Source organism: Python bivittatus, unplaced genomic scaffold (assembly GCF_059951505.1).
Source record: "Python bivittatus isolate LINGU-HERP-01145 unplaced genomic scaffold, Pbiv_v1 ctg000430_np1212, whole genome shotgun sequence".
NCBI classification, from domain to species: domain Eukaryota; kingdom Metazoa; phylum Chordata; class Lepidosauria; order Squamata; family Pythonidae; genus Python; species Python bivittatus.
In genome coordinates, this window is record NW_028277071.1 from 1399268 (window position 1) to 1422824 (window position 23557).

General features: G+C 43.6%; 3 protein-coding genes and 8 non-coding genes across 11 annotated transcripts; 7 read left to right on the forward strand and 4 right to left on the reverse strand.

Moving 5' to 3' along the window:
- The first annotated feature begins 210 nt into the window (after positions 1-210).
- Positions 211-1089, forward strand: LOC148215231 (histone H2B 7-like). The gene has a single exon (XM_088144076.1). The coding sequence runs from the start codon at positions 297-299 to the stop codon at positions 675-677; it is 381 nt and encodes a 126-aa protein (XP_088000202.1). The 5' UTR covers positions 211-296; the 3' UTR covers positions 678-1089.
- Positions 1090-4713: 3624 nt separating this feature from the next.
- LOC103061675 (histone H4) lies at positions 4714-5720 on the forward strand. The gene has a single exon (XM_007429321.3). It carries the CDS (start codon positions 4814-4816, stop codon positions 5123-5125), a length of 312 nt encoding a protein of 103 aa, XP_007429383.1. The 5' UTR covers positions 4714-4813; the 3' UTR covers positions 5126-5720.
- Positions 5340-5411, forward strand: TRNAM-CAU (transfer RNA methionine (anticodon CAU)). Its single transcript has one exon. It is a non-coding gene; the product is annotated as a tRNA-Met (tRNA).
- Positions 5721-9239: 3519 nt separating the features above from the next.
- Positions 9240-9311, reverse strand: TRNAP-CGG (transfer RNA proline (anticodon CGG)). The gene has a single exon. It is a non-coding gene; the product is annotated as a tRNA-Pro (tRNA).
- Positions 9312-9951: 640 nt separating this feature from the next.
- Positions 9952-10023, forward strand: TRNAD-GUC (transfer RNA aspartic acid (anticodon GUC)). The gene has a single exon. It is a non-coding gene; the product is annotated as a tRNA-Asp (tRNA).
- A 623-nt stretch (positions 10024-10646) lies between these two features.
- Positions 10647-10718, reverse strand: TRNAQ-CUG (transfer RNA glutamine (anticodon CUG)). Its single transcript has one exon. It is a non-coding gene; the product is annotated as a tRNA-Gln (tRNA).
- Positions 10719-13880: 3162 nt separating this feature from the next.
- TRNAS-AGA (transfer RNA serine (anticodon AGA)) lies at positions 13881-13962 on the forward strand. The gene has a single exon. It is a non-coding gene; the product is annotated as a tRNA-Ser (tRNA).
- Positions 13963-15993: 2031 nt separating this feature from the next.
- TRNAS-GCU (transfer RNA serine (anticodon GCU)) lies at positions 15994-16075 on the forward strand. Its single transcript has one exon. It is a non-coding gene; the product is annotated as a tRNA-Ser (tRNA).
- Positions 16076-16684: 609 nt separating this feature from the next.
- Positions 16685-17212, reverse strand: LOC148215232 (histone H3). The gene has a single exon (XM_088144077.1). The coding sequence runs from the start codon at positions 17205-17207 to the stop codon at positions 16797-16799; it is 411 nt and encodes a 136-aa protein (XP_088000203.1). The 5' UTR covers positions 17208-17212; the 3' UTR covers positions 16685-16796.
- A 5450-nt stretch (positions 17213-22662) lies between these two features.
- Positions 22663-22736, forward strand: TRNAI-AAU (transfer RNA isoleucine (anticodon AAU)). The gene has a single exon. It is a non-coding gene; the product is annotated as a tRNA-Ile (tRNA).
- Positions 22737-23439: 703 nt separating this feature from the next.
- TRNAI-UAU (transfer RNA isoleucine (anticodon UAU)) lies at positions 23440-23528 on the reverse strand. Its single transcript is given in 2 exon segments — positions 23440-23475; positions 23491-23528. It is a non-coding gene; the product is annotated as a tRNA-Ile (tRNA).
- Between the last annotated feature and the right edge of the window lie 29 nt (positions 23529-23557).

Consider the following 23557-nt stretch of genomic DNA (forward strand, 5'->3'; position numbering starts at 1 on the left):
TTATTTTCTCCCGGAGATTCAGATTGACAATTTCTATTGGCTGGCAATAGAAAGGAAGCGACGCATCCAATGGAAGAGCGGTTTCTTCCTAGCGTCCAATGAAAATGCGAAGGCGTGACAGCATTCATTGTGACGATCGGATGCCGAAAACGGCCAATAGCGGGCGTGGAACTCAAGCTTTGATCTGCTCACGAGTTGGATAAATAGAAGAGCCACGCACTTTGCGCTCGCGTTCGTTGTGCAGTGTTTCCTTCTGTTTCTTCGTTTGGAGTTGGTGGAGTTTTGCGGTGAGAAGCATGCCCGAGCCGGCCAAGTCCGCCCCCGTGCCCAAGAAGGGCTCGAAGAAGGCCATCACCAAGACGCAGAAGAAGGGCGACAAGAAGCGCAAGAAGAGCCGCAAGGAGAGCTACTCCATCTACGTCTACAAGGTGCTGAAGCAGGTGCACCCCGACACCGGCATCTCCTCCAAGGCCATGAGCATCATGAACTCCTTCGTCAACGACATCTTCGAGCGCATCGCGGCCGAGGCCTCCCGCCTGGCGCACTACAACAAGCGCTCCACCATCACCTCCCGCGAGGTCCAGACGGCCGTGCGCCTGCTGCTGCCCGGCGAGCTGGCCAAGCACGCCGTCTCGGAGGGCACCAAGGCCGTCACCAAGTACACCAGCTCCAAGTAGACGCGCTTGCCCCGCTTCCTCAACCGACCCAAAGGCTCTTTTAAGAGCCGCCTACTTTTTCAAGAAAGAGCTTAAAGTCTCGAAAAGGTTCTAAGTGTCTCGTCCCCGATAATGGGCTGCTAATAGGTATGTTAACTTCAATTTGCCAGGTGATCATGGCATGTCTACTAGTTTGTTTCTGCCCTCCACATTGCTCTATGTTCATTTTGCTGTGTGTCTGAAGAAGTCCACGATATACTTTGGAAAGTAAATCATCTGGGTCTCCTACACTTGATGTATGCATCAATGCACAAACGTCTAATCAAAAATCAGAAGGAATCATTGAAAATACTGTCTGTACATCAATTCAATGCATTTAAAATCATGTAAAGTGCACTTTTATTTATATTTTAAGAGTTCAAACTGAGCTTACATTCTGAGACTTACAATAAAATCAGGGTTAAAGCTACTGTTTTAACAACTGCATTTTTTAAACAAATGCTTGGTTCCTCTCTGAGTGAATAGTATTTCTAAATCTGTAGGATACAGTTTTTCAGACCTGTGCCAATTATCCCTCCTGTTCTATCAATAGGCCTTTAATTAACCTATGGTACTATAGTATTTATAGAAGAGGATATATGTAGCTCAGGGTTGAATTGTGGAGTCCTTGGGATTCTCTGAGCTTGGTTGTTTTCCTGCAAACATTTCATTACTGGGCTAGGTAACATTTTCAGTGCACTGAAGATGTTACCTAACCCAGTAATGACATGTCTGCAAGAAAACAACCAAGCTCAGAGAACCCCAAGGACTCCTCTACAGTATTTAGCTGTGGTTTGCTTTAAGCCTATCTGAAGTAGCTACTTTTTTAGAAATACTGAGAAATTCAGTTAAAGAACTAAAAGGTAGTCACTGAGCTAAGAATTATTCCATAATTATATCAAAACTTTAATCATGTTTTAGGTAAAGGGCATTAACTATTTTAAAATCAGTGGTGTTTCTACTCCATACTACCACAGGCTGCAATCCCATAAATATGCTGTGTGATTCAACTTTTTTTAAAAAGGCATATCCTGAATGGGTAGATATTACCAGTAGTTTGATTCTTTTAACACTATAGGATGTAACACTGTATTGTGTATATTGTTAAGAGGAACTTATACAGGTCTTTTCCATATAGTTAAAAAAAAGTTTTGGGAGAACCACCAAAGAATGGTTCAAAAGCTGATGTTTTATCTAAAAAAAATGAAATTTCCTTTCTTGCCATGATAATTTCAAACATATTCAAAGTATAACCGAGTAATAAAGTCTAGAACACACAAATTCCAGAGTAAAACTGCATACAGTATATAAAAGTCATTTTTATTTTAAGAGGTATGAATAACAATTTATATAAAATCATAACATGACACACATATATGTACAGTCGAGTGAAAAAGAAAGTACACCCTCTTTGAGTTCTTTGGTTTTATGTATCAGGACATAATAAAAATCATCTGGTCCTTAGTAGTTATTTAGTAGTAAATACAACCTCAGATGAACAACAACACATGACATATTACACCATGTTATCATTTATTTTACAAACAGAAAGCCAAAATGGAGAAGCCATGTGTGAAAAACTAAGTACACCTTATGATTCAATAGCTTGTAGAACCACCTTTAGCGGCAAGAACTTGAAGCAATTGTTTCCTGTATGACTTTATCAGACTCTCACATCCTTGTGGAGGAATTTGGGCCCACTCTTCTTTACAACACTGCTTCAGTTCATTGAGGTTTGTGGGCATTTGTTTATGCACAGCTCTCTTGAGGTCCCGCCACAGCATTTCAATCAGGTTGAGTTTGACTGGGCCATTGCAACTCCTTGATTCTTTTCTTTTTCAGCCATTCTGTTGTAGATTTGCTGGTGTGCCTGGGATCATTGTCCTGTTGCATGACCCAATGTCGGCTAAGCTTTAGCTGTCGGACAGATGGCCTCACATTTGACTCCAGAATACTTGGTATACAGAGGAGTTCATGGTTGACTCAGTGACTGCAAGGTGCCCAGGTCCTGTGGCTGCAAAACAAACCGAAATCATCACCCCTCCACCACCATGCTTGATGGTTGGTATGAGATGTTTGTGCTGATATGCTGTGTTTGCTTTTTGCCAAACGTGGCGCTGTGCATTATGGCCAAACATCTCCACTTCGGTCTCGCCTGTCCAAAGGACAGTGTTCCAGAAGTCTTGTGATTTGTTCAGATGCAACTTTGCAAACCTAAACCGTGCTGCCATGTTCTCTTTAGAGAGAAGAGGATTTCTCCTGGCAACTCTTCCAAACAAACCATACTTGTTCAGTCTTTTTCTAATTGTACTGTCATGAACTTGAACATTTCACATGCTGAGGCCTGTAGAGTCTGAGATGTAACTCTTGTATTTTTGCAATTTCTCTGAGCATTGCACAGTCTGACCTTAGGGTGAATTTGCTGGGACATCCACTCCTGGGAAGATTGGCAACTGTCTGGAATGTTTTCCATTTGTGAATCATCTTCCTTACTGTAGAATGATGGACTTTAAATGGTTTGGAAATGGCCTTATAACCCTTCCCAGATTGATGGGCAGCAACGATTGCTTCTCTAAGATCATCGCTGATGTCTTTACTCTTTGGCATTGGGTTAACACACACCTCAATGGTCAGGACCAGCAAACTCCTAAAACTTCGGCTGTTATAGAGGTAGCCACACTTGCTGATGATCAATTGATCAAGGGCATTTGATTAACAGCACTTGGCCGCTACTTAGCCTCTTCATACCTATGGAAGCAGTAAGGGTATACTTAGTTTTTCACACATGGCTTCTCCATTTTGGCTTTCTGTTTGTAAAATAAATGATGACATGGTGTAATATGTCATGTTCATCTGAGGTTGTATTTTTATTATGTCCTGATTTTTTATTATGTCCTGATATGTAAAACCATAGAACTCAAAAAGGGTGTACTTTCTTTTTCATATAGCTGTATATGTGTATAAATCTGATGTACAAACACCAGTGACAAGTAACACTACACGTAATCAGGAAGACAATCAAAAGGAAGGGAGGAGAAATAAGACTGTAAAATAAGTAGAATTTTACTACTTGAAAGCAGTAGAGACAGTGAAAAAAACCTTATAACAAAAACCGCTGACCACACACACACACAAATAAGCACTTCTAAATTTTAAGAAGCATATATAACATCTATATGTATTAGTAATCTTTCCTTTTATTGGCCATTCCATCTTGTGGACAATTTACTGCCCATTTTTAATTAGAATTTGATTGAGCAGAGGGCGAGGAATAAACCATCTCCTTTTCACTGTGCCTCTAGTAAAATATATATACTTCCTTCCTCCTGATTACTCTGTAAAATAAAGAACATGTAATCAACACTTAATTCAATGTTGGCAGCAAAATGAATGAAACCAGACAGAAAACAGAGATCTGTTCTGTGGATGTTTTTTTCAGGGAGGGATCAGCCACACATCACTGAAAAAGTTGCCCCTCAAATATAATGTATGGGAATTGTTCACTTTGTAATACATGTGACTTTCAGAAGAAAAAATATAACTAATTAGAAATTCTGTCAAATGTGCAAATTTGGGGCTGTCAATCTAATGTTTTGATTTCTTTCCTGCTGGAATTTTATCGTCCTAAATGCTGTTATGATATGTTGGGATGACCATATTCCGGGAACCATCTTAGGATCAAAGGTATAATCAAGTCCCATTGGTAGCTTTCAAAGAAGAAATGGGTGCATATTTATTTTGTCAGTTATTCAAGAATTCAGTTCAAAATCAATTCTGAGTTGCACCTGGGGGGTCTTTTTTAGCTGTTTATGTTTTGTAAATAATGTGAAAACGGATTGCGACCCTCAAATAAGTCAGTTTTCTAAAAGAAATCCCACCGCCAGTCGTGACATTAGCTTTACTCCTCAGTAACTGAAAATGCACTGATTGGCTTGTTTGAAATTTGAGCGGCTCTTCTGACTGGATGAAATCAAATTAACCCGCCATTGCTTCGAGGCGGGAAGTGGTAACGTTCCCTCTTAGTTTTCCTTCTGGTCGGACTCCTCTGTATATAAAGCACTAGCCACGAGCGGCGAGCATAATCGCTCTTTTGGTCGAGAAGTGAGTGTGTAGCAGAGATGTCTGGTCGCGGAAAGGGAGGCAAAGGCTTGGGAAAAGGTGGCGCCAAGAGGCACCGGAAAGTGCTTCGCGATAACATTCAGGGCATCACCAAGCCGGCGATCCGCCGTCTGGCTCGTCGCGGAGGCGTGAAGCGTATTTCGGGTCTGATCTATGAGGAGACTCGCGGCGTCCTGAAGGTCTTTTTGGAGAACGTGATCCGGGATGCCGTGACCTACACCGAGCACGCCAAGAGGAAGACGGTCACCGCCATGGACGTGGTCTATGCCTTGAAGCGCCAGGGCCGCACCCTCTACGGCTTCGGCGGCTAAGTTTCTTTGCTGCTAATTCTGCTCCTAAAAGGTCCTTTTAAGGGCCGCCTCCATTGTCTAAAAAGGGCTGTCCCACTTCGTGTGTAAAAAACTGCAAAATACAAAAACGCCTTTTGCTATTGGTTTGCCTTCGTGCTCCTTGGCGTTTGCATTTATATGGAAATAGCGAACGGACAGATGTTAACTTGCTGTTTAAGGACTATTGTTTCCAAGCAGCAGAGTGGCGCAGCGGAAGCGTGCTGGGCCCATAACCCAGAGGTCGATGGATCGAAACCATCCTCTGCTAAGAAGATAGTTTGTTTTTCCCCCCCCCCCTCCTTATCGGTGCTGGAAGTACTTAACCTACAGCTGCCGTCCGATACGCTTTTCTCTGCACTTTAGCTTTTCTATTTCATCTAGTTTAGTAGCAAATGTTTAAAACTAGTGAAAGGGAGAGAACAAAAAAAACTCCATGGAGGATGGTTTTGATCAATTAACCACTGGGCAATGGGCCCAGTGTGTTTCTACTGGTGTGTCTGCTGTATCTACAAAAAATTTTAATTTGGTGGATACCAAATACACTATTGGAAGCCAGTATATGAATGTAGCTATAAATGTCTGCAGTTTGCTAGGCTGTTCCTGGATACTCTGCACATTGAATTAATGAACTAATCTTAAATGAGAATAGCATTGATATCTTGAGTCTCCTTTTCTCCCTATTGATAGCTGATTGCAAATTTCTTCTCTGCAAACAAAATAAGGCTGTTGCATGAAAATACATAAAAGAAAATTTGAGCCAATTTTATTACAGCTGCTGCTTTGAAATGGCTCATGCATTAACAATAATTTAATTCTTAACTCCCTGGGTTTTGTTTAATTGCTTCATTTTGGAGCTGTGCTTCTAGACCTACACAAGTGTTTGGATTTTTAAAATCAAAAGGAGCAAGGTTACCACCATGCCACCCTCCTTGTTCTTAGAAACTACAATAGGACACGGGAGATGTAGCAATCTTCTGGTATTCAGGAGATTAAAAGTACAGGGCCCAAAGCTCCCTCAAAACTGTAGTGGATTGTAACAGGAAAACCAGTAAAGATATAGGGAGTAACCCATGAATGGGACTTTAATGAACTTTACTCTTAATAACATTACATTAATTACATTTCATCCCAGACAGGCTTGAGCAATGGGTTGAGATGTACTGGATTAAATTTAACAGGGAAAAATTCAAAGTTCTAGATCTGAAGAGACTCAGAGCATTTGGTATATCATCAGTAAGCCAACTTTGTGATGCATCTGCTAAAAAGCAAATACTACATGGGGATTTATTAAGAACAGAGTCCAGATCAGAGGAAGTAATCACCCGTGTACTCTGCCTTAGCCCTGCTGGAATACTGTGTCCAGCTTTGGGTATGTCAGTCTAAAACAAACTAGAATAGTTCAGAGGAAGGCTACCAAGATGGTGAGGGGATTGGAACTCAAGTCCTCTGAGGAACAATAAAAAGAACTGGTTATGTTTAATTCACAGAAGAGAAGACAAAGAGGCGATCTGGTAGCAGTTTTCAGATATGGATTGCCTTAGAATAGAGTGTGGACTTGTTCTGTTGCTCCAGGGGGCAGGGTGAAAAGCAGTGGGTTGAAACTAAAGCAAAGTAGATTCAGGTTAGAAGTTAGGAGAAATTTCCTGATAAGAGCCAATGGAATACGTTGCCTCAGGAAGTGGTAGATCTTCAGAAGAGATCCGAACAGGCTGGTCTGAAATGCTTAGCAGATCCTGCTCTGAGTGGTCAGCTGGACTTGATGTCAACTCAGATCCCTTTCGATTCTTTGAAGGTCCTCAAGGCCCATGTACGGCACACCCTCTATCTTAGCCCTGTATTATTTGCTTGTTCATATGATTTGTTTTAAAAAGAGTTTACTATAGTGCACAATTTCCAATTTATGCAGAATTCAGCCACTTTGCTCAGTCTATTTGCCTTCGCTCATATTGGGACTACAGTTCCCAGAATTCCTAACTGGCAAGGTCAGAACCTGGGAATTCTGGGAGCAGCAATCTGCTGGTAAATCAGGTTGAAGACGGGTAAGTTATAATCTCAACCACAGAAGACAATTTATGCTGATGCCCTGTTGTACAGCAGACAGCTAATTAAGTGACCCTTTTCCTTGATCTCAAGTCCAGGACCAGGAAATTCTAAGTTACGGGAAGTTGAAAACTATGACGGCAAATATAATTTTAGGCTACATCAGTAGAAGAGAGCATTCAAATCATGGAGAAGACGACTTTGGGGGATAAGAGCACCCTTTTGTACAACTGGATACCGTTCAGAAGGCCAGCCAAGACTGTTCTCCAGCCTTTCACAATGCAGGAGTTGGAATCAGGGCCTGATGTTGCTGACTGTAGATCCTGGTTGCATGCTAGGGAAAAAAATTCCTAACCGTAAGAGCAATTCCACAGTGGAACCAGAATTGTAAGGTGAGTGGGTGGCCTTGAAAATCAAAGAAATAACAATACTAACAGGAACAACCACAGTAACAGAAACCAGCCACCCTGAGGATTGGTTCAAGCAATCTTTGAAGGACACTTGAAGATTGAAGGTCAAAATCTCAGTATGTCATCTTCCATGTGACAACACTCTGGGTGCAATTAGAATGAGTGAACAGGATGTCTTTGGCTCCCCACCCCTCCCACCTGACCGCTGCCCTGATTTTCATTCAAGGATGGGGTAATTGCAATAAAGTGATTAAAAAAGTCTTTCAAACAGCTTTTGATCAGCAAATATTCCTAGCACAATGGTTGCTGGCTGGTTTTCCACACCCTCAAAGCGGGCTGTGTTAGGAGATCTGCTTTGACCTACAATCTAAAATTCAACAGCAGAAGCAGCAATGGTCCCTATTTCAATAGTTATGTCAGATGTAATTTATTGGTTATAGCACTGTATGTCAACAAAGAACTGGGGCTGGGAACAGGGATGTCCGCTTGGGGGAGGTCAAAAAAGTCAAAATGACGGCCGTGCAACACGCAACAAACATTAAAAAGGGGTGGGGCTTTGGGACCCCTTTGTGGCCATCATCCTGACTTTTTTAAACCCCCCTGCAGACACCCCTGTCTGGGAGGTTGTAATAAAGTTGCCTTTTTTAAGTCCAGTGAAATGACAACTGAGTCCCAGGTTTAGCCATTCCCTCTTTCTCTCCAATTAAAAATTAACAAAAATCCAATTCAGCCATTTTTGTGAATGACAAAAAAGGATGGTGAAACCGGAGAGGTTGTTTCAGAAGCATTAACAGGCTTGCAGAAGGCAAGATAGTTGTAGAAGATAAAACGCCTGGATGAATCCACCCTTTTCCTTAACAGCCGCATGTGCTATCCAGCTGCACAACAACGACCGCTGGTGCGCAAGGCTGGCAACTAATTCCCCTTTATTCATCTGCAATGGTTCTGTGCCCACCAAACCCACAAGGACTTCCAGCCACTTACAAACCACACACAAAACCACGAAAGCCATCACAGTTCCCGATGCAATTTCACAAACATAACCCCAGCCTCCATGTTAAGCAAATACATGTCTGGGTTTGTCAGTCTATACCTATTCCTGAATTTTATTTTATTTTTTAATGGATGCTGCAAAAAATCCTCAGGACAACTGACATGCATCCTGGATGCCATCCTATTTAATAATACATCTTATTTAATAACATGTTTTATTTAATAATACATCAAGAAGGAGAAGGGATATGTGGAGGAGGAGGAGGAGGGTTATTCAATTTGGCCTGTCAGATTTGGGCTGCAGGAATCATGCCAGCACTATGGGGCAGCAACGAGTCACAGCTTTTTGCCTCCTCCGTGCCCTCTCGTGGTTGTCTAGGTTTTTGCAGGCAAGATTTTGCCCCAACCTTCCTCCTGGGATAACCACCTCCATGCCCTCTTCACATCCCTAACTTCAGAAATCAAGGGGTGAAATTGACCCTTTAAGCAACAGGCCGTCATGCCCGTGCTTGGGGTTGTCCCCTTCCTTCCTCTCCAGAAACCAACTTCCGTGTTCCTCTTCATTCAGCGTCTTCCGTGCTTTTTTTGTTTCGGAACAGCAAACTCTACAGTGGAGGGTTTGGGGGGCAAAAAATTGCCTTCTGGGTGAAAATGGGCTCGTCCGGGATTTGAACCCGGGACCTCTCGCACCCGAAGCGAGAATCATACCCCTAGACCAACGAGCCACGTCCTGCGAGGCGGCTTCCCGTCATCCCCTTCTCAGGCTTATGACATCACCCTCGCCGCCTCTTCCCCGGGATGAAAGCGGCGCCTTTGCCTTCCGTCTGCAATAAAAGGCGGCCCCAAAATGTCGCTTTTCGCGCCCGGGGAAGGGGAGGGAGCCGAGCCTCCACCCACCCTTGCCCCGGTCTCTGCCGAAAAACCCTCCCAAGCCCCGAATGGCGCCAGGCGCCTCGCGAATCCCCCTGGAGGGTCGTGCACGCTTCTCCCCCGCCCTCGCCTCTTTTCCTCGGGCACGAAAGCATTAAGGCTAAAGGCTTTTTCAAAGGGTTGCCCCTCGTTCATGCGAGGCGCGGTTCATGCAATCTCGCTTTGGCTTTCCGACTGGCCCGGTTAGCTATGGAAGGGGTGCCTCTGAGCATGGTCAGAGGGCGCGTCTCCTTAACTCCCCCCCGCCCCAGTGGTTTGCTCAGACGTCAAACTCCCTTCTCCGTGCTGAAAGCAGCAAAACCCGCAGACTCAGCCGCCCGAGGATTCAAACGTGATGCACAGGAGGCGGGAGGAAAATGACTTCATTGTAGCATCATTAGGTTGCAAGTTGTGGTTTGCTATGAGGAAGGTACTCAGAAAGGCCCGCGCAGGTTTTCCTCGTTAGTATAGTGGTGAGTATCCCCGCCTGTCACGCGGGAGACCGGGGTTCGATTCCCCGACGGGGAGGCTGATACTTTTCCTAATTTTAATTTTCACAAGCCTTCCTTGGGGTTCTTAAGCAGGTCCGCTTGCAATGCACGAGCTCAGTCTCGGTGCAAGAGAGCCATGCAGGACCCCGCCCGTTTTATTTTTTTCCACAGCTCCAAGAGTTTCCAATTCTGGGCATAAATGACATTCCACGTCTGAATTCTACCTTCTCCCAACGCGGGAGTCGTTCCCGTTTGTTCTGCTCCAGGCAGCCCTGGATTTCGGCTCCAAATTCCTGCGTGGGGGCTGCACTTTAAGAACAGCTCCCTAGCGCCCGATGGCCTTGACTTCAGCCATCTGCACCCTGCAGGACACGCGTGTGTCCCTCAGTGCACCTTATCCGCAAAGCCAGCGAGAGATCGATCCTTGGCTTAGGCAGTTCTGACCTGCAGAAACACAAAAGGCCGCTCGATGGCAGCACAATACAGGGAAGCCCACCCGCCTCTTGACTCTCGATGTTGGCAGTCTTTGGATAAAAGATTTCTGATTACCAAGCAATATGGGAACGTCGGGAGCAGAGTGGAAATTCTCCTTCCTAAACTTCCGACGGAGAGGCTAGAAGAGGAGACCTCTTAATCCGGAAACGTGTCAACGGAAAAATTAGGTTCCACCGAGATTTGAACTCGGATCGCTGGATTCAGAGTCCAGAGTGCTAACCATTACACCATGGAACCCTTCCTGGAAGGGGCGTCGCTTCGGTCATATTTCATGTAAATTGATGCTCACAGGCTACTACGGTGATATTTTGCCCTTGAATTATCCAGACACTTTCTGGAAAGTGACCACAATCTTAACCTACTTAGATGCAAGCTCCAGGGAATCTAGGTTTATTTCCAAGTAATATACAAAAGAGATTAGATTTGCTTTTACTACTGCCTGTAAAAGTGTTACAGATAGCCTGCTCTTAAAATTACATCGTGACAACCAAATAACTAAGTTAAATCCCAGCAGTAGTTCTGCACACTGCCAACAAATAAACCTTTCTTCCATAAAGAGTGGGGGGGAAAAGATCAAAACCATTCTTCATTCATTCATTCAGTTTATATGGCTGCCCATTTCAGATGAGTGACTCTGAGTGGCTAATATCAACAACAAAAAATACAAAATGAATAGACCATTGGCAGTTGAGTTTTTTTTTCAAAAATCAATACAGATACAATACAAATATTTCAACAAAACTCACTGTTGCTCTAGTAGTTCCAGTTTGCTAGCTTTGTTGTTCACATTACACTTAATCGTTTTACAGGTAGTCCTCATTTAGTGACTGCCTAGTTTAGCGACTGTTCGCAGGTACAACAGTGATGAAAAAGTAACTTTATGACCAATCCTTGCATTTACAACTTTTGCAAGCCTGTAAAGCAGTGGCCCTGGAGAAGAGGTTCACCACCAAAGACATTTTTTTTTACTCCACCCAGATTTAAGATGTGACTACCTGGAAAAATGATAGGCCTTTGATCATAGAGAGTAAGAAATAACTATTTGGATGAACAAGACACAAGGGCGGCACCACTGAGATTCCAAGACAGGATCTCCTGTTACTAGACAGACATTTTGACCTATCAAGCCATCATACCCCCTTACCCAGAGAGACTGTGACACAGAGAGGAATGGCGCTTCCTAACAGACCAGTCTCCAAATACTTCCAAGGTGGAAGAGTGGAACAACTCCAGAAGGATGGTAAACACAATGGAGGCTACAAGTGAACCTCCTTAGGGCTACCCACATTCAGTGCGAATGCCCTTTACCAGCTGCCTAAACCAAAAGTAATTGATTTTCCAAGCATGATTCTCCCAAAGACTCTTAAGGAAAATTTATTGGAAAGAAAAGGATGGGTTTACAAGAATTCCAGCATCTGAACTCCTTCCCATCTAAAAACAAATAGTACATTAAGGAAATACTTCATCATTTTCTTAACTATCTTATGGTGAGCCAAGGAAGTGGTGGTTCTCTTTACTGATAACACAAGATCTTCCAGCTGGTTATCTATACAGCCTCCTCTCTGATCAGACAGAAAAGTAATTGTTACAAGCTATTCCACCCATGTGATGAATGGTTGTGGTAATGGATAGATATGCTGGCTGGAGAATTCAGGGAGCTGAAGTCCACATATCTTAAAGTTGCCAAGGTTGAGAAACACCTGAAACTCTCTGCTTTGACTGTATATACCATTCTGATAGATGTTATAGAAGTAGACTCTCTGGGAGGAAAAGGTTGGCATTGTCATCAGGGCCAAGCAGAAAGCTCAAAAGGCAGCGAGAGGAGAAACAGGTCCCACACGTCCCCACAAAGCTCAGACGTCCATCTTCTTCAAGAGACAAGGACTGTTGTGTTGGGAATATCTCCCACCAGGACATGGGGACAGATACCAGCCCCAGAAACAGCTGGTTGGGGACAGCATGTTCGATAAGTGCATCTTTAGCATAAAATGCAACCGTCCAGATGGATGGATGGGATGGGAAGACCCCAAGAGTGAAGGCATTTTATTTTAGTGGACTGGTTAATGTGACTGAATAGTATGGGATTATATTAAAATGTTGTGATTCTTGAAGACAGAAGGATTGAGCCAGGCAAAGAGCGGATTCTATTCTCCCTTCCCACCTCTCCTAGATTTTTCTTCCTTTGTTGGCTGTTTCAATAATCTGCATGGCAACATTAATAATCATTCATATTGCTTAGAAGCCCTTTGGGGAGAATTGTTATTTGGAAATGCAGGGTATAATTAATCAAAATAATAAGCATTAGCATGCAAGAAGAATTCCCCAGCATGCTGGCTGGGAAATTCTGGGAGTTTGAAGTCCACACATCTTACAGTTGCCAAGTTACAAAAACTCTGCCTTAAAGCAATAATGAACCAGCAGCGTGGCCAAAAACCAAAACGAAACAAAAAAATAACACATGGATTGCAAGCCATTTGGGAAGGAAGGCAGGCCAAAACAGGCAGCCATCCATCAACAACTTGCTTAACCAGTTCAGTAAAAGACCAAACATCCATAATTTGTACAACAGGTTAAATTTAAGTAGTTTTAACTTTTGTATTTTGGAGGAAGGGAGGATTAGCAGATTGGCTATTTCGCTAGTTTGTGGAACGAAGTATACAGAAACTTCAGAAAATGTCTTCGTTCAATGACCAAGTGAAGCAACTTGCAGATAGCGATGAGTTCCAAAGGCCAGAGGTACCTTCTCAGAAAATTGCGTTCCTGTGGAGAAACGAATGTTACAAACCAGCTGGTTTTGGCTGCCATTCTACGTTTCTGCAGAATTCTATGGCTTACAGAATTTTTGAGATTGTGGTTCATGGGCCTAGTAAATTTCCTCTTTGTTACTGAGAAGGCTCAACAAAGGGAGGACTTCCTGCTTACTGAGCTCCCAAGAAACACAGAAAGGTCTCCATGCATTGTTCCTCAGGAAACAGCTTATCTGTGTCCCCAAGTCAAGATAATGTGATCAAAGATAAACTTCCAAAATGAATTTGTTAGAAACAGGATCCTTCTACCCACCTCAGAGATCCCCTTCAGCCGTCATGCCCTTTCCATCCATCAGCCAGTTTTTCTCGATTTTCTGCCTGAGCAGTGGCCAAACATTACAAATGCTTAGCCTACCTGAGTTTGCTCATTTGCTCCAGAACCAACATCCTAAAATTTCATATCTTGCTATTAGCTCTAACCTGGCATAGGCCAGAGATATTCCCAGACAGGGATATCTGAACAGGGTTTCTCATACATCTGAAGAAACAGCACGAAGTACAGAACAAAAAGGGAAAATCAAAACAGGAGAAAGCAAGTTGGAACAAGTATTTTCATATTCCCTTGAATCTTAAGACAGCTGCTATTCCAGTTGTAGTTGTGGCCGAGTGGTTAAGGCGATGGACTAGAAATCCATTGGGGTTTCCCCGCGCAGGTTCGAATCCTGCCAACTACGTGACAGTGTTTCTTTTTTTCCCCCCTTTCCCTTTCATTGTGGTAAAGAGCCCAACTTTATCAACATAGGACAAACATTTTTAAAATACTTCCATATTTGCATTTCAGGGTTCATCATCACTTAGCAATCTACTACATCTACTAGTCATCTCTTGTTGAAGGCGCAGGTTTCCCAAAATTGTCCTAGCACTTAATGCATGAAAAATGTATCCGAAGAAATATTAACAAGCAGTTAATTACTAACAAGCAATGCATAGACTGAGTGAAGGTAACCTGTCCAGCAAAGTAGGGTCTGGTGGAGTAAATTAGAAGACCAACCATCTACGGACACTATAGGAGTTAGACTCATATTTGTAGTTTATCTTCCAAAAAGTCATCCATATGTTCTGACAGAAAAGGGAAGATAACGTGAGAAGAGGCAGTGCCAAACAGAAATCACAAATGTTTACCCCGTTCTCAAATATTGGTTTAACTGCACAATTCAACATTTTTGAAAACTGCTTTGGGGATTTTTTGGTGTTTTCTTTCTCTCCTTTTTGAAACAAAATGAATATTTGTGACAAGAATAGTGACTATTTGCAACAGCAGCAGTTGGGGTACAGTTCTACCTTCCACTGTACCATTGAAATATAGTGATAAAGACATATTACTAAGGCATAATAGACCCTGCTTTTGGGAAGATTGTCTCTTCATTGATGACATGGACTGCTCATGAATTTTCCTGCTCTAACAACCAATATATTCCTCCAGGTTGACATAAATCAGCATGTCCAATTTTTATGCACAGATCTGTCCACTTCTGGTGATTCATATGTATTTTATCTCCGCAACTAACTCAGTCCATACCTTGCAATTTATAGCTTTTACTACTTGTATTTGTCATGGTCATTTCGGTGCTAGGCCCCTGAATTATAGCAATTAAATCTCATAAGGCAAGATTATAACCAATATTATGCGCATTAGCATATGGAAAGATGCAGAGTTTTCGTCTCTTCACTAAGAATTTATGTGCTATAAAATTCTCCAGAAAGAAGAGTTATGTTAAATAGAGCATTCACTGCTCTCCAGAAACCACTTTCCTGTATTCTGGACTGTTTCAGACATGCGTCTTTCTCAATTGTACGACCACAAAGAGGACAGATGTTTACAGTGTTGAATCAGATCAGTTCAACACATTTAGATATAAGTCCCCAAGGAATGGAAATTCAACTTATCCAGATGCCTACGGTAACACCACCATCACACCTTCAGAAAGCTACATCAAGCATGTAGTGATTCACACAGGTTAAATTAGCATATCAGGAGAATATGCATAGATAACAGGGCTGGGAAATGTGTTCCTATTGTTGCATTTCTACGAAGTGTGAAGTGTTGGGTGGGCTGAAAGCAGAAAGATGACCAGAGTCAAATACAAGCATGGCCCCTCACCAGGTAATTTTCTCTCTGGCTGGCACCAATTCCTGTTACAGTGTTTTGGGGCCTATCAATTACTAAAAACTCCTGTGCTTCTGTTAGATGGATAAAAAGCAAATAGTGTAAAAGGCCATCAGACTTCATCTATATTTAGATGACACTTCTCACCTCCCACAATGCTTCTATAAACTAGGTCCTTTGTTAGACAGCTGAATTATTTTATTTAAAAAATTAGCATGCTACTTATTAAAAACTTGGTTATTTGTCCCAGTGGCACCTCAAGGAAGTTTAAACACCCCAAAGCATGTCTTAGTTTCACATGCACAAATCTCAAAGTATATTAGGAAATTCATAATCCTGCTGGACAAATTACAGTAAGTTGTAAACTTAACTAAATACTACACGACTTAAGGAGAATGGAAGTGCTAGAGTAAAAATCCAGTATTTTATTTTTGTCCTGTTTGCTTTGCAGGGTGCAGTAAGTTTCCCAGACATCCAAAGAAATCAAAATATGAACATCTTATTTAACAAAGGCAAGAACACCTGAACAGAGAACAAGAAAATCAGACGGGTTAATGATCACCTTGAGAGCACTCTAGTCGCCCACATCTGGAATACCGACGAGGTGGCCGAGTGGTTAAGGCGATGGACTGCTAATCCATTGTGCTCTGCACGCGTGGGTTCGAATCCCACCTTCGTCGGCGATCTGGCATTTTGGTTACCAATCCAATATTTTTCATATTGATAAAATAGTACCACAATCCGAGGCTGCTTTAATATCAATGAAATTAAACGCCCTCTGTGCGGTAACAGCAGAGGTCGGAAAAAGCTATTTAGACGCTGAAACACTGCCCGGAACCCATCACTGGAAGTTTGTGTTTCCTCATGCCTCTGCGGTGCACCACCTGCAATTATTTTGCATGGCTAATTCAGAGATTTACCTCGACTGATCAAGCCAGCGAGCCTTGAAACCCCACAGAAACTGACAAACGCTCGCATTGGGCGACGTGTCTTTTACAACGAAGTGAAGATTGATCGCGGCAGAAAACTAGACACCGTCGCACTGTAAATCTACCGCGGTAATAGAGGCACTTAAAATGCTTTATGTATTGCTTCAGAAGCCGCGTACCTACCATTCAGGATTATTAGTGCAAATAACAAACTCCACTCGTTGCACTCCTAACCACTAGGGTCAGAGACTCGACCGTCCCTGCAGGGCGAATGCCGCAGGAAACACTTGCAAATTAACTTTAATAACACTGAAAACGGAAAACATTTCAACATCAGATGAGAGTCTTTAGCGTGTAAAGTAGCTGTTCCGCTTAAATTCGCAAATGAGGCCCAGCTCTTTCCAGAAGCAGTGAATGGCTCTTAAAAGAGCCTTTGGGGTGTCGACCGGCCGGGGTCGGAGCTGGCGCGCCCTCACGCCCTCTCCCCGCGGATGCGGCGCGCCAGCTGGATGTCCTTGGGCATGATGGTGACGCGCTTGGCGTGGATGGCGCACAGGTTGGTGTCCTCGAAGAGCCCCACCAGGTACGCCTCGCTCGCCTCCTGCAGCGCCATCACGGCCGAGCTCTGGAAGCGCAGGTCGGTCTTGAAGTCCTGCGCGATCTCGCGCACCAGCCGCTGGAAGGGCAGCTTGCGGATCAGCAGCTCCGTCGACTTCTGGTAGCGGCGGATCTCCCGCAGGGCGACAGTCCCGGGCCGGTAGCGGTGCGGCTTCTTCACGCCCCCGGTGGCCGGCGCGCTCTTCCTGGCCGCCTTGGTGGCCAGCTGCTTGCGCGGCGCCTTCCCGCCGGTGGACTTGCGGGCCGTCTGCTTGGTGCGCGCCATCCTCCTCGCCGAGACAATTCGAATGAAGAAACGCGTGCTTTCGCTGCAGTGCGTTTATAGCCGGCTCGCTCTCCTCTGATTGGCTGAGGAGGAAAGAATGGAACGGTTCCAGCGTTCGAATGTTCAGGATTCGTTGGGGATTGGGCAGAGTTAGAACGTTCGGGCGGCGGGGCAGGGCGGGGCGGGGCGGGGCATGGAATCCTACCACGTGCGTTTTGGTGTCTCCTCCTTTTTTCCTTATTTGGATTCCCTTCACGGAAGCCGGTAACGCACGTGCTGAGTACAGTTCTCTTATTTTCCTAAAATCAAACTCCGGGCAGTGTCTGGGCTAGGGTCTCTAAGAGCAGTGTTCCACAATCTCCTCAACTTTAAGATGTGTGGACTTCAACTCCCAGAATTCCCCAGCCAGCATGCTGGCTGGAGAATTCTGGGAGTTGAAGTCCACACACCTTAAGGTTGCCAACTTTGAGAAACACTGCATGAGTAGGGCTGGGGAGCAAGAGTTATCAGCCCTAGCAGAGGCAGAAGACAACAATATATTTATGAAGTCTTATAGTCCCCGGAAGAATGAGTTGCAGTTTATTAAATGATCCAAAATAAAAGGTGTATACCTCAATTTAGAGCACTGCGTGTTGTTTTTTTCCTTTGTCATGACCCAAACAAGTTTAATTTATGTAAGAAATTTTGAATCCCATATTATTAGTCAATTCCTATGGATAAAGTAATGCTTCATTTCATGATTATTCTGACTGTTGTGGCTAGAAGGGAATAAATATATGCCCAGTTCTAAAATCTTCAGAAGAGCTGGTTTAACTACTTACAATAATGTTCTGCAAAGGAATCTATTAAGGGAGAATTTGTGTTGGGATTTAGATAAGTGATCTACTATTTGGATATACTCCACTATCACTACAGAAGGTCCTCTACATACGAACTTTCAAGTTGCGAACTTTGGGCAATATGAACATGATGGACCCGGAAGTTGGGCCGGAAGTCGGGAGAAAGGGCGCCGAAACTAACCCTTTCCCGCCATCTTCTGACTTCCAGTACTGGCTTCCTGTCCTGACTTCTCGCCTGGTGGGTTGCGTTTGGCGTGTGGCAACTGCAAATTGCCTAACTGCAAATTTCTGCAATTAAGTGCAAGAGTCCTGAAGGGGAGGGTGGTTGCGCAAAGAAGCGACAATCCATTACGATGCTCACGAAGATGGAGATATTGAAGAAAATAGAGGGAAGGGGGGAAGATGGCATGAATCGGTCCACTAGCAGAACAATCGTTAAGAACAAAGACATGATCATGAAACAAGTGAAAAGTTCAGTGCCTATGCAATCCACAATAATCTGCAAGAGGGGAGGAAAAGTAATGGACGAGATGGAGGTGCTGCTCGGCATGTGGATCGAAGACCAGCATCAGCGACGTGTGCCGCTTATACCCTAATACTGATCCAGGAGAAGGCGAAGAGCTTATTCCATGGCTTACAACAGAAGGCTGGTGAAGGTGCTGCTGAAGAGGCATTTGCTGCAAGCCATGGGTGGTTCCACCCCTTTAAGGCTCACGTGAATCTTCCTAACGTGAAAGTCAGTGGTGAGGCAGCAAGTGCAGACAAGGCTCCAGCCAAGGAGTTCCCAGAAACCCTCCAGGATATCATTGAGGAAGATGGTTATTTGCCCCAGCAAATATTCATTGTGGATGAAACATGGCTTTATTGGAAGAAAATGCCAGACAGAATGTACACCAGCAAGGAGGAGAAGACCATGCCAGGCTTCAAAGCTGTGAAGGATAAGCTAACTGTGCTGCTTGGTGGCAATGCTTCTGGTGACCTGACCTTAAAACCGCTGCTAGCCTACCACTCTGAGAACCCACGAGTTTTCAAGAACATCTCAAAAAGCTCACTTCCGGTTGTGTGGAAGGCTAACAAGAAAACTTGGGTCACCCTTGTCATCTTTGAGGACTGCTTTTTCCACCATTTCATTCCAGAAGTGGAGAGGTACTGCCACGCGAAAACCATCGAGTTCAAGATTTTGCTGATATTGGATAATGCCCCAGGTCATCCTCCTTACTTGGACGATTTCCATCCGAACGTGAAGGTTGTGTATCTACCTCCCAACACCATCTCCCTCCTGCAGCCGATGGACCAGGGAGTGATGGCAATCTTCAAAAAATACTATCTTCAGCGCACGTTTAGGCAGGCAGTCTAGGCAACCAAAGTGGACTCACAGATGACCTTGCACCAGTTTTGGAAGTCCTACGACATCTACAAGGCCATCAAGAACATTGATGCAGCCTGGCGTGAGGTTATCCCTACGAACATGAATGGGGTATGGAAATGTCTGTGCCCTCAGTTTGTTCAAGACTCTCGTGGGCTTGAGGTGGCAGAAAGGGAGTTGCAGGCTGTTATCAGCAACTTAGTTGCCCTCATCATGGAGCTTCAGCTCGACCTGGAGGAGGGGGACTTTCATGACCTGCTAGCTGCACAGATGGAGGACCTCTCCAATGAAGACCTCATGGAGTTGGAGGAGCAGTGAAAGGAAGAGGAAGAGACTGAACCACCAAATCAGTTCCAGACCAAGTTGATGGCTGAGGGGTTCAGCTTGACTGAGAAAGGGCTATCACTGTTTGAGATGCAGGACCCTAACATGGAGCACTTCACCAAGGTGTCTGCAGCTGTCCGTGATGCAGTCCAGTGCTACAATGTCATTTATGAGGAGAAGTGGAAGACCACCACCCTTCACTGGACCACTTTTTCAGGAAGGTGGAAAAAAGTACAGAGGATAAGTCTATGCCATCTCCGCAGACGCCTACGCCATTGCCACAAGTCCCTACATCAACGCTGCCGCTTATGTAAGATCTGAACTGCACATTTTGTTTATTTATTTTTTTTGCTTGTTGGACTTACGAACAAAATGGACTTATGAACAGCCTCTCGGAAAGTAACCCGTTCATAAGTAGGGGACTGTCTGTATAAACTGTTCAAGGTCCTTTGGTCTCTTTATTAGATACCTGAAATAAGATTTCAAGAAACACATGGAACAGGAAGTCAGTGAAATGGATAGATTAAATAAACCAGTGTTGTCCAAACTTGGCCACTTTAAGATGAGTGGACTTCACCTCCCAGAATTCCCCATCCAGCATGGCTGGCTGGGGAACCCTGGGAGGTGAAGTCCACACATCTTAAATTTGCCAAGCTTGAGAAACACTGATATAAACTGTACCTTGTGAATGACTTCCATTAAGCTTGGGGCTTACTTCCTACCCAAAATTATGTTGTAATTCTAATTCAAGACAGAAATACAGGTGATGGACTGAAGATGCAGGGGGGAAAAATATGAAAACAGTTCTTCCACACAAATGTAGTCACCTGTTTGGGAAAAACTTGACTAAAAGGTGGAATGTGTCTGCATGGCCATTCGTGTAGAAGAGGTGCTCACTGTTGTCTGCAGTGAGATGGCTGGACTAGACCAAAAAGTCAGAAAGGTGGGAATTCCTAGTAGTGATAGCTTCTGAATATAATGTTTTATTTATTTTTTTTCCTTTTCAGAAGGATGGAGTTCCAGTCCCATGCTTAGAGAGTTTCAAACCACATTGATTTTTTGCTCCCTAGTCTAAAGTTAGATTTTTGGCAATAACACTGACAAAAAACTTGAGACGAGACTTCTGTGAAAGTTAACAGATGTATTTTGATCAAGACACAACTGGGTGAGCCCGATCAACACCGTGGCAATGAATGCTGATTGAAACCACACCTTGCAAAACAAACATCAGAAATGTATAGACATTTACAAATGTAACACACTTTTAATCAGATAGCACATTCCCTCATACCCATACAAGGAAATGCAGGGATGGTCTAAGGAGGAGGGAAAGTGGATCCCAGAAAGAGAAAGTCAGCTCAACTCTCTTCTCTTGTTACCAAGGAAATACCATAGTTAGCACCTCCTTATCTCTGTGGAATTCGGAGGACCTCTTTCTTTGGAACATTTCAACCTTGCGCCAAGCTAATGATTTATTCGAAGACAATCAGGCATTCAACAAAGAGACGAGGTGGGGGGGAGGAAAGGCTGTGCTCTTTAGAAGGCAAAAGCAGGTTGCAAGTTAAACCTTTATAAGGCAGAGTGCACTGTTATATGTATGTTTATACATTATGTGAAATATAGAGAGAGTATAAAATCGTGTATTAAAATAATGCCCTTCAACACATAGGGACAGTACGATCTGCATGGGATCAAATCAGCTTAGCATGAACTATAAAATGTTCAATCTTGTCCTGATTATCTCAAAACAACACCTCGCTGGGTGATGGTGATTTTTTTCCCACAGACTCCAGGCAGACACAATCTACTTTCCGTGTGGTTTTTGGTCTATTTGGGCAGCAAGGTAGTCTGGATGTTGGGCAAGTCATCCTTCTGGGTGATGGTGACTTTAACCAGGAGACCGTTCAGCTCACTGCAGACGGTTTCATGGGATGATCTGGATCTTATTGTCCTGAGTAGCAATCCCCTGCCCCCAGCTCCAGGATTTACCCCCCAGCTCCAAGAACAGATCAAGGCCTTGGGCTCTTCCACAGACTTGACAATAGCTGGTGTTTAACTTTCAAAAAGTTAAAAAGCCATTATAATGACCAACTAAATTGCTGAAGTAAATGGAGAGGTTTGGAGTCCTAGCAGTTCTTCCTCCAGCAAGATGAGGTGTTTTGTTTTGTTTTGTTTTGTTTTTTGAAAGGGAAGCGAAAGCTCTTACTTCAGAGCAAAACTGGGGACATGAACTTAGACTGGGAATTCTGCAATTCAAAGTACTGTATCACTCAATGGAGAAGTTACAGCTTGATTGACCCTCGGTGTTGATATCACACTGCAGTCCAGCCTTCAGAAATAAAATGATGGCTGTTTCTGGTGAATTTGAGAGCTTGTACGAATACGGTAGAGAGCCAGTTTAGTGTAGTGGTTAAGTCATCAGGCTAAAAATCAGGAGACCGTGAGTCCTGCCTTAGGCACGAAGCCAGCTGGGTGACCTTGGGCCAGTCACTTTCTCTCAGCCCTAGGAAGGAGGCAATGGCAAACCACTTCTGAAAAACCTTGCCAAGAAAACTGTTACACCTGTTAAAATACATTTTAAAGTCTTATTCTATATTTATTAACATTCATTTAGATGCAGTGTTTTATCCTCAGTGACATAATTAAAATAATATCAGCATTAACATATTTTAATAAATGCATGCTAAGTTTTAGTACTATTTGTATTTCTGGCAATCATTGCAATTCATTTTATAGACCTGCTTTTTATAGATCTGTTCTTTTTAAAATACTCTTTTTTCTTTTGCTGAGATTCTCTGCAGCTTCGTCGTGAATCTGAAGTTTGAGTGCCATCTTGCAGTATTTTTGTCACTGTGGGTGACATTAATTTAATGATTTTTTTTTTCTGTTTCTGCTACCGGAGTTAAAGAGAAGGAAAACATGTAGTGGCCGGTTAGCTCAGTTGGTTAGAGCGTGGTGCTAATAACGCCAAGGTCGCGGGTTCGATCCCCGTACGGGCCACATTGTTTTGATTTCTTTTTAAACAAATTGTAATTTATGGCTGAACATTCTCATTTTTCTTTAAAAGATGACTACATCAACTCTGGTGTAGATTGTAAGAGTCCGTTGTCATCTTTTAAAGAAAAATGTTCATTGCATAACCTAATGTCTCTACAAATGCATTTATACTTTGGAAAATTTTTTTTAAAAAATATTCGTTTCAAGCAAAGTGGGGGTTGACACATATTAAAAATGAATTGGCTGGGAATTTAATCCACGTTCATGGTTTGCAAAGCACCTACAGTCATCACCGTACTGCCCATGGAGTATGGCTTAACTTACTCATGAAATTAACTTTAGAACTGCAAATAAGTGTTCCACGGATGGGGTGGGGATGAACGGGGGGAAACTGGAGGTTTTGCAATACCACCGGTCGTCTAGAAAAAGGCAGATTCCCAGTTGAGGTTCTGCAGGGAAAAAACAAAGGATGTTTCATCGCTCCACCTCATTTCAGAAGCCAAGCGTTACAGAAGACTTACAAGGGAGGCGCCAAGACATTCCAGTCTTTCTTTAGAGAGGAAAACGGTCCGAACAAGCTCCAGAATTGCCAAAGGACTTTGACATTTCTAAACCGGCAAAACAGCAGCCAGGCCCAAAGGCTGAATGTACAGTACTGTATATTATGGGCTGAGTTTAAAAAGCTCCCCAAAGAAATAAAATGACCTGCTCCAGGTGAGGCTCGAACTCACGACCTCGGCATTGCTAAGTACTGCTGTATAAGTACCGCGCGCTAACCGATTGCGCCACTGGAGCGCTGCAAGACGCGGCGCTGGGGGAAATTC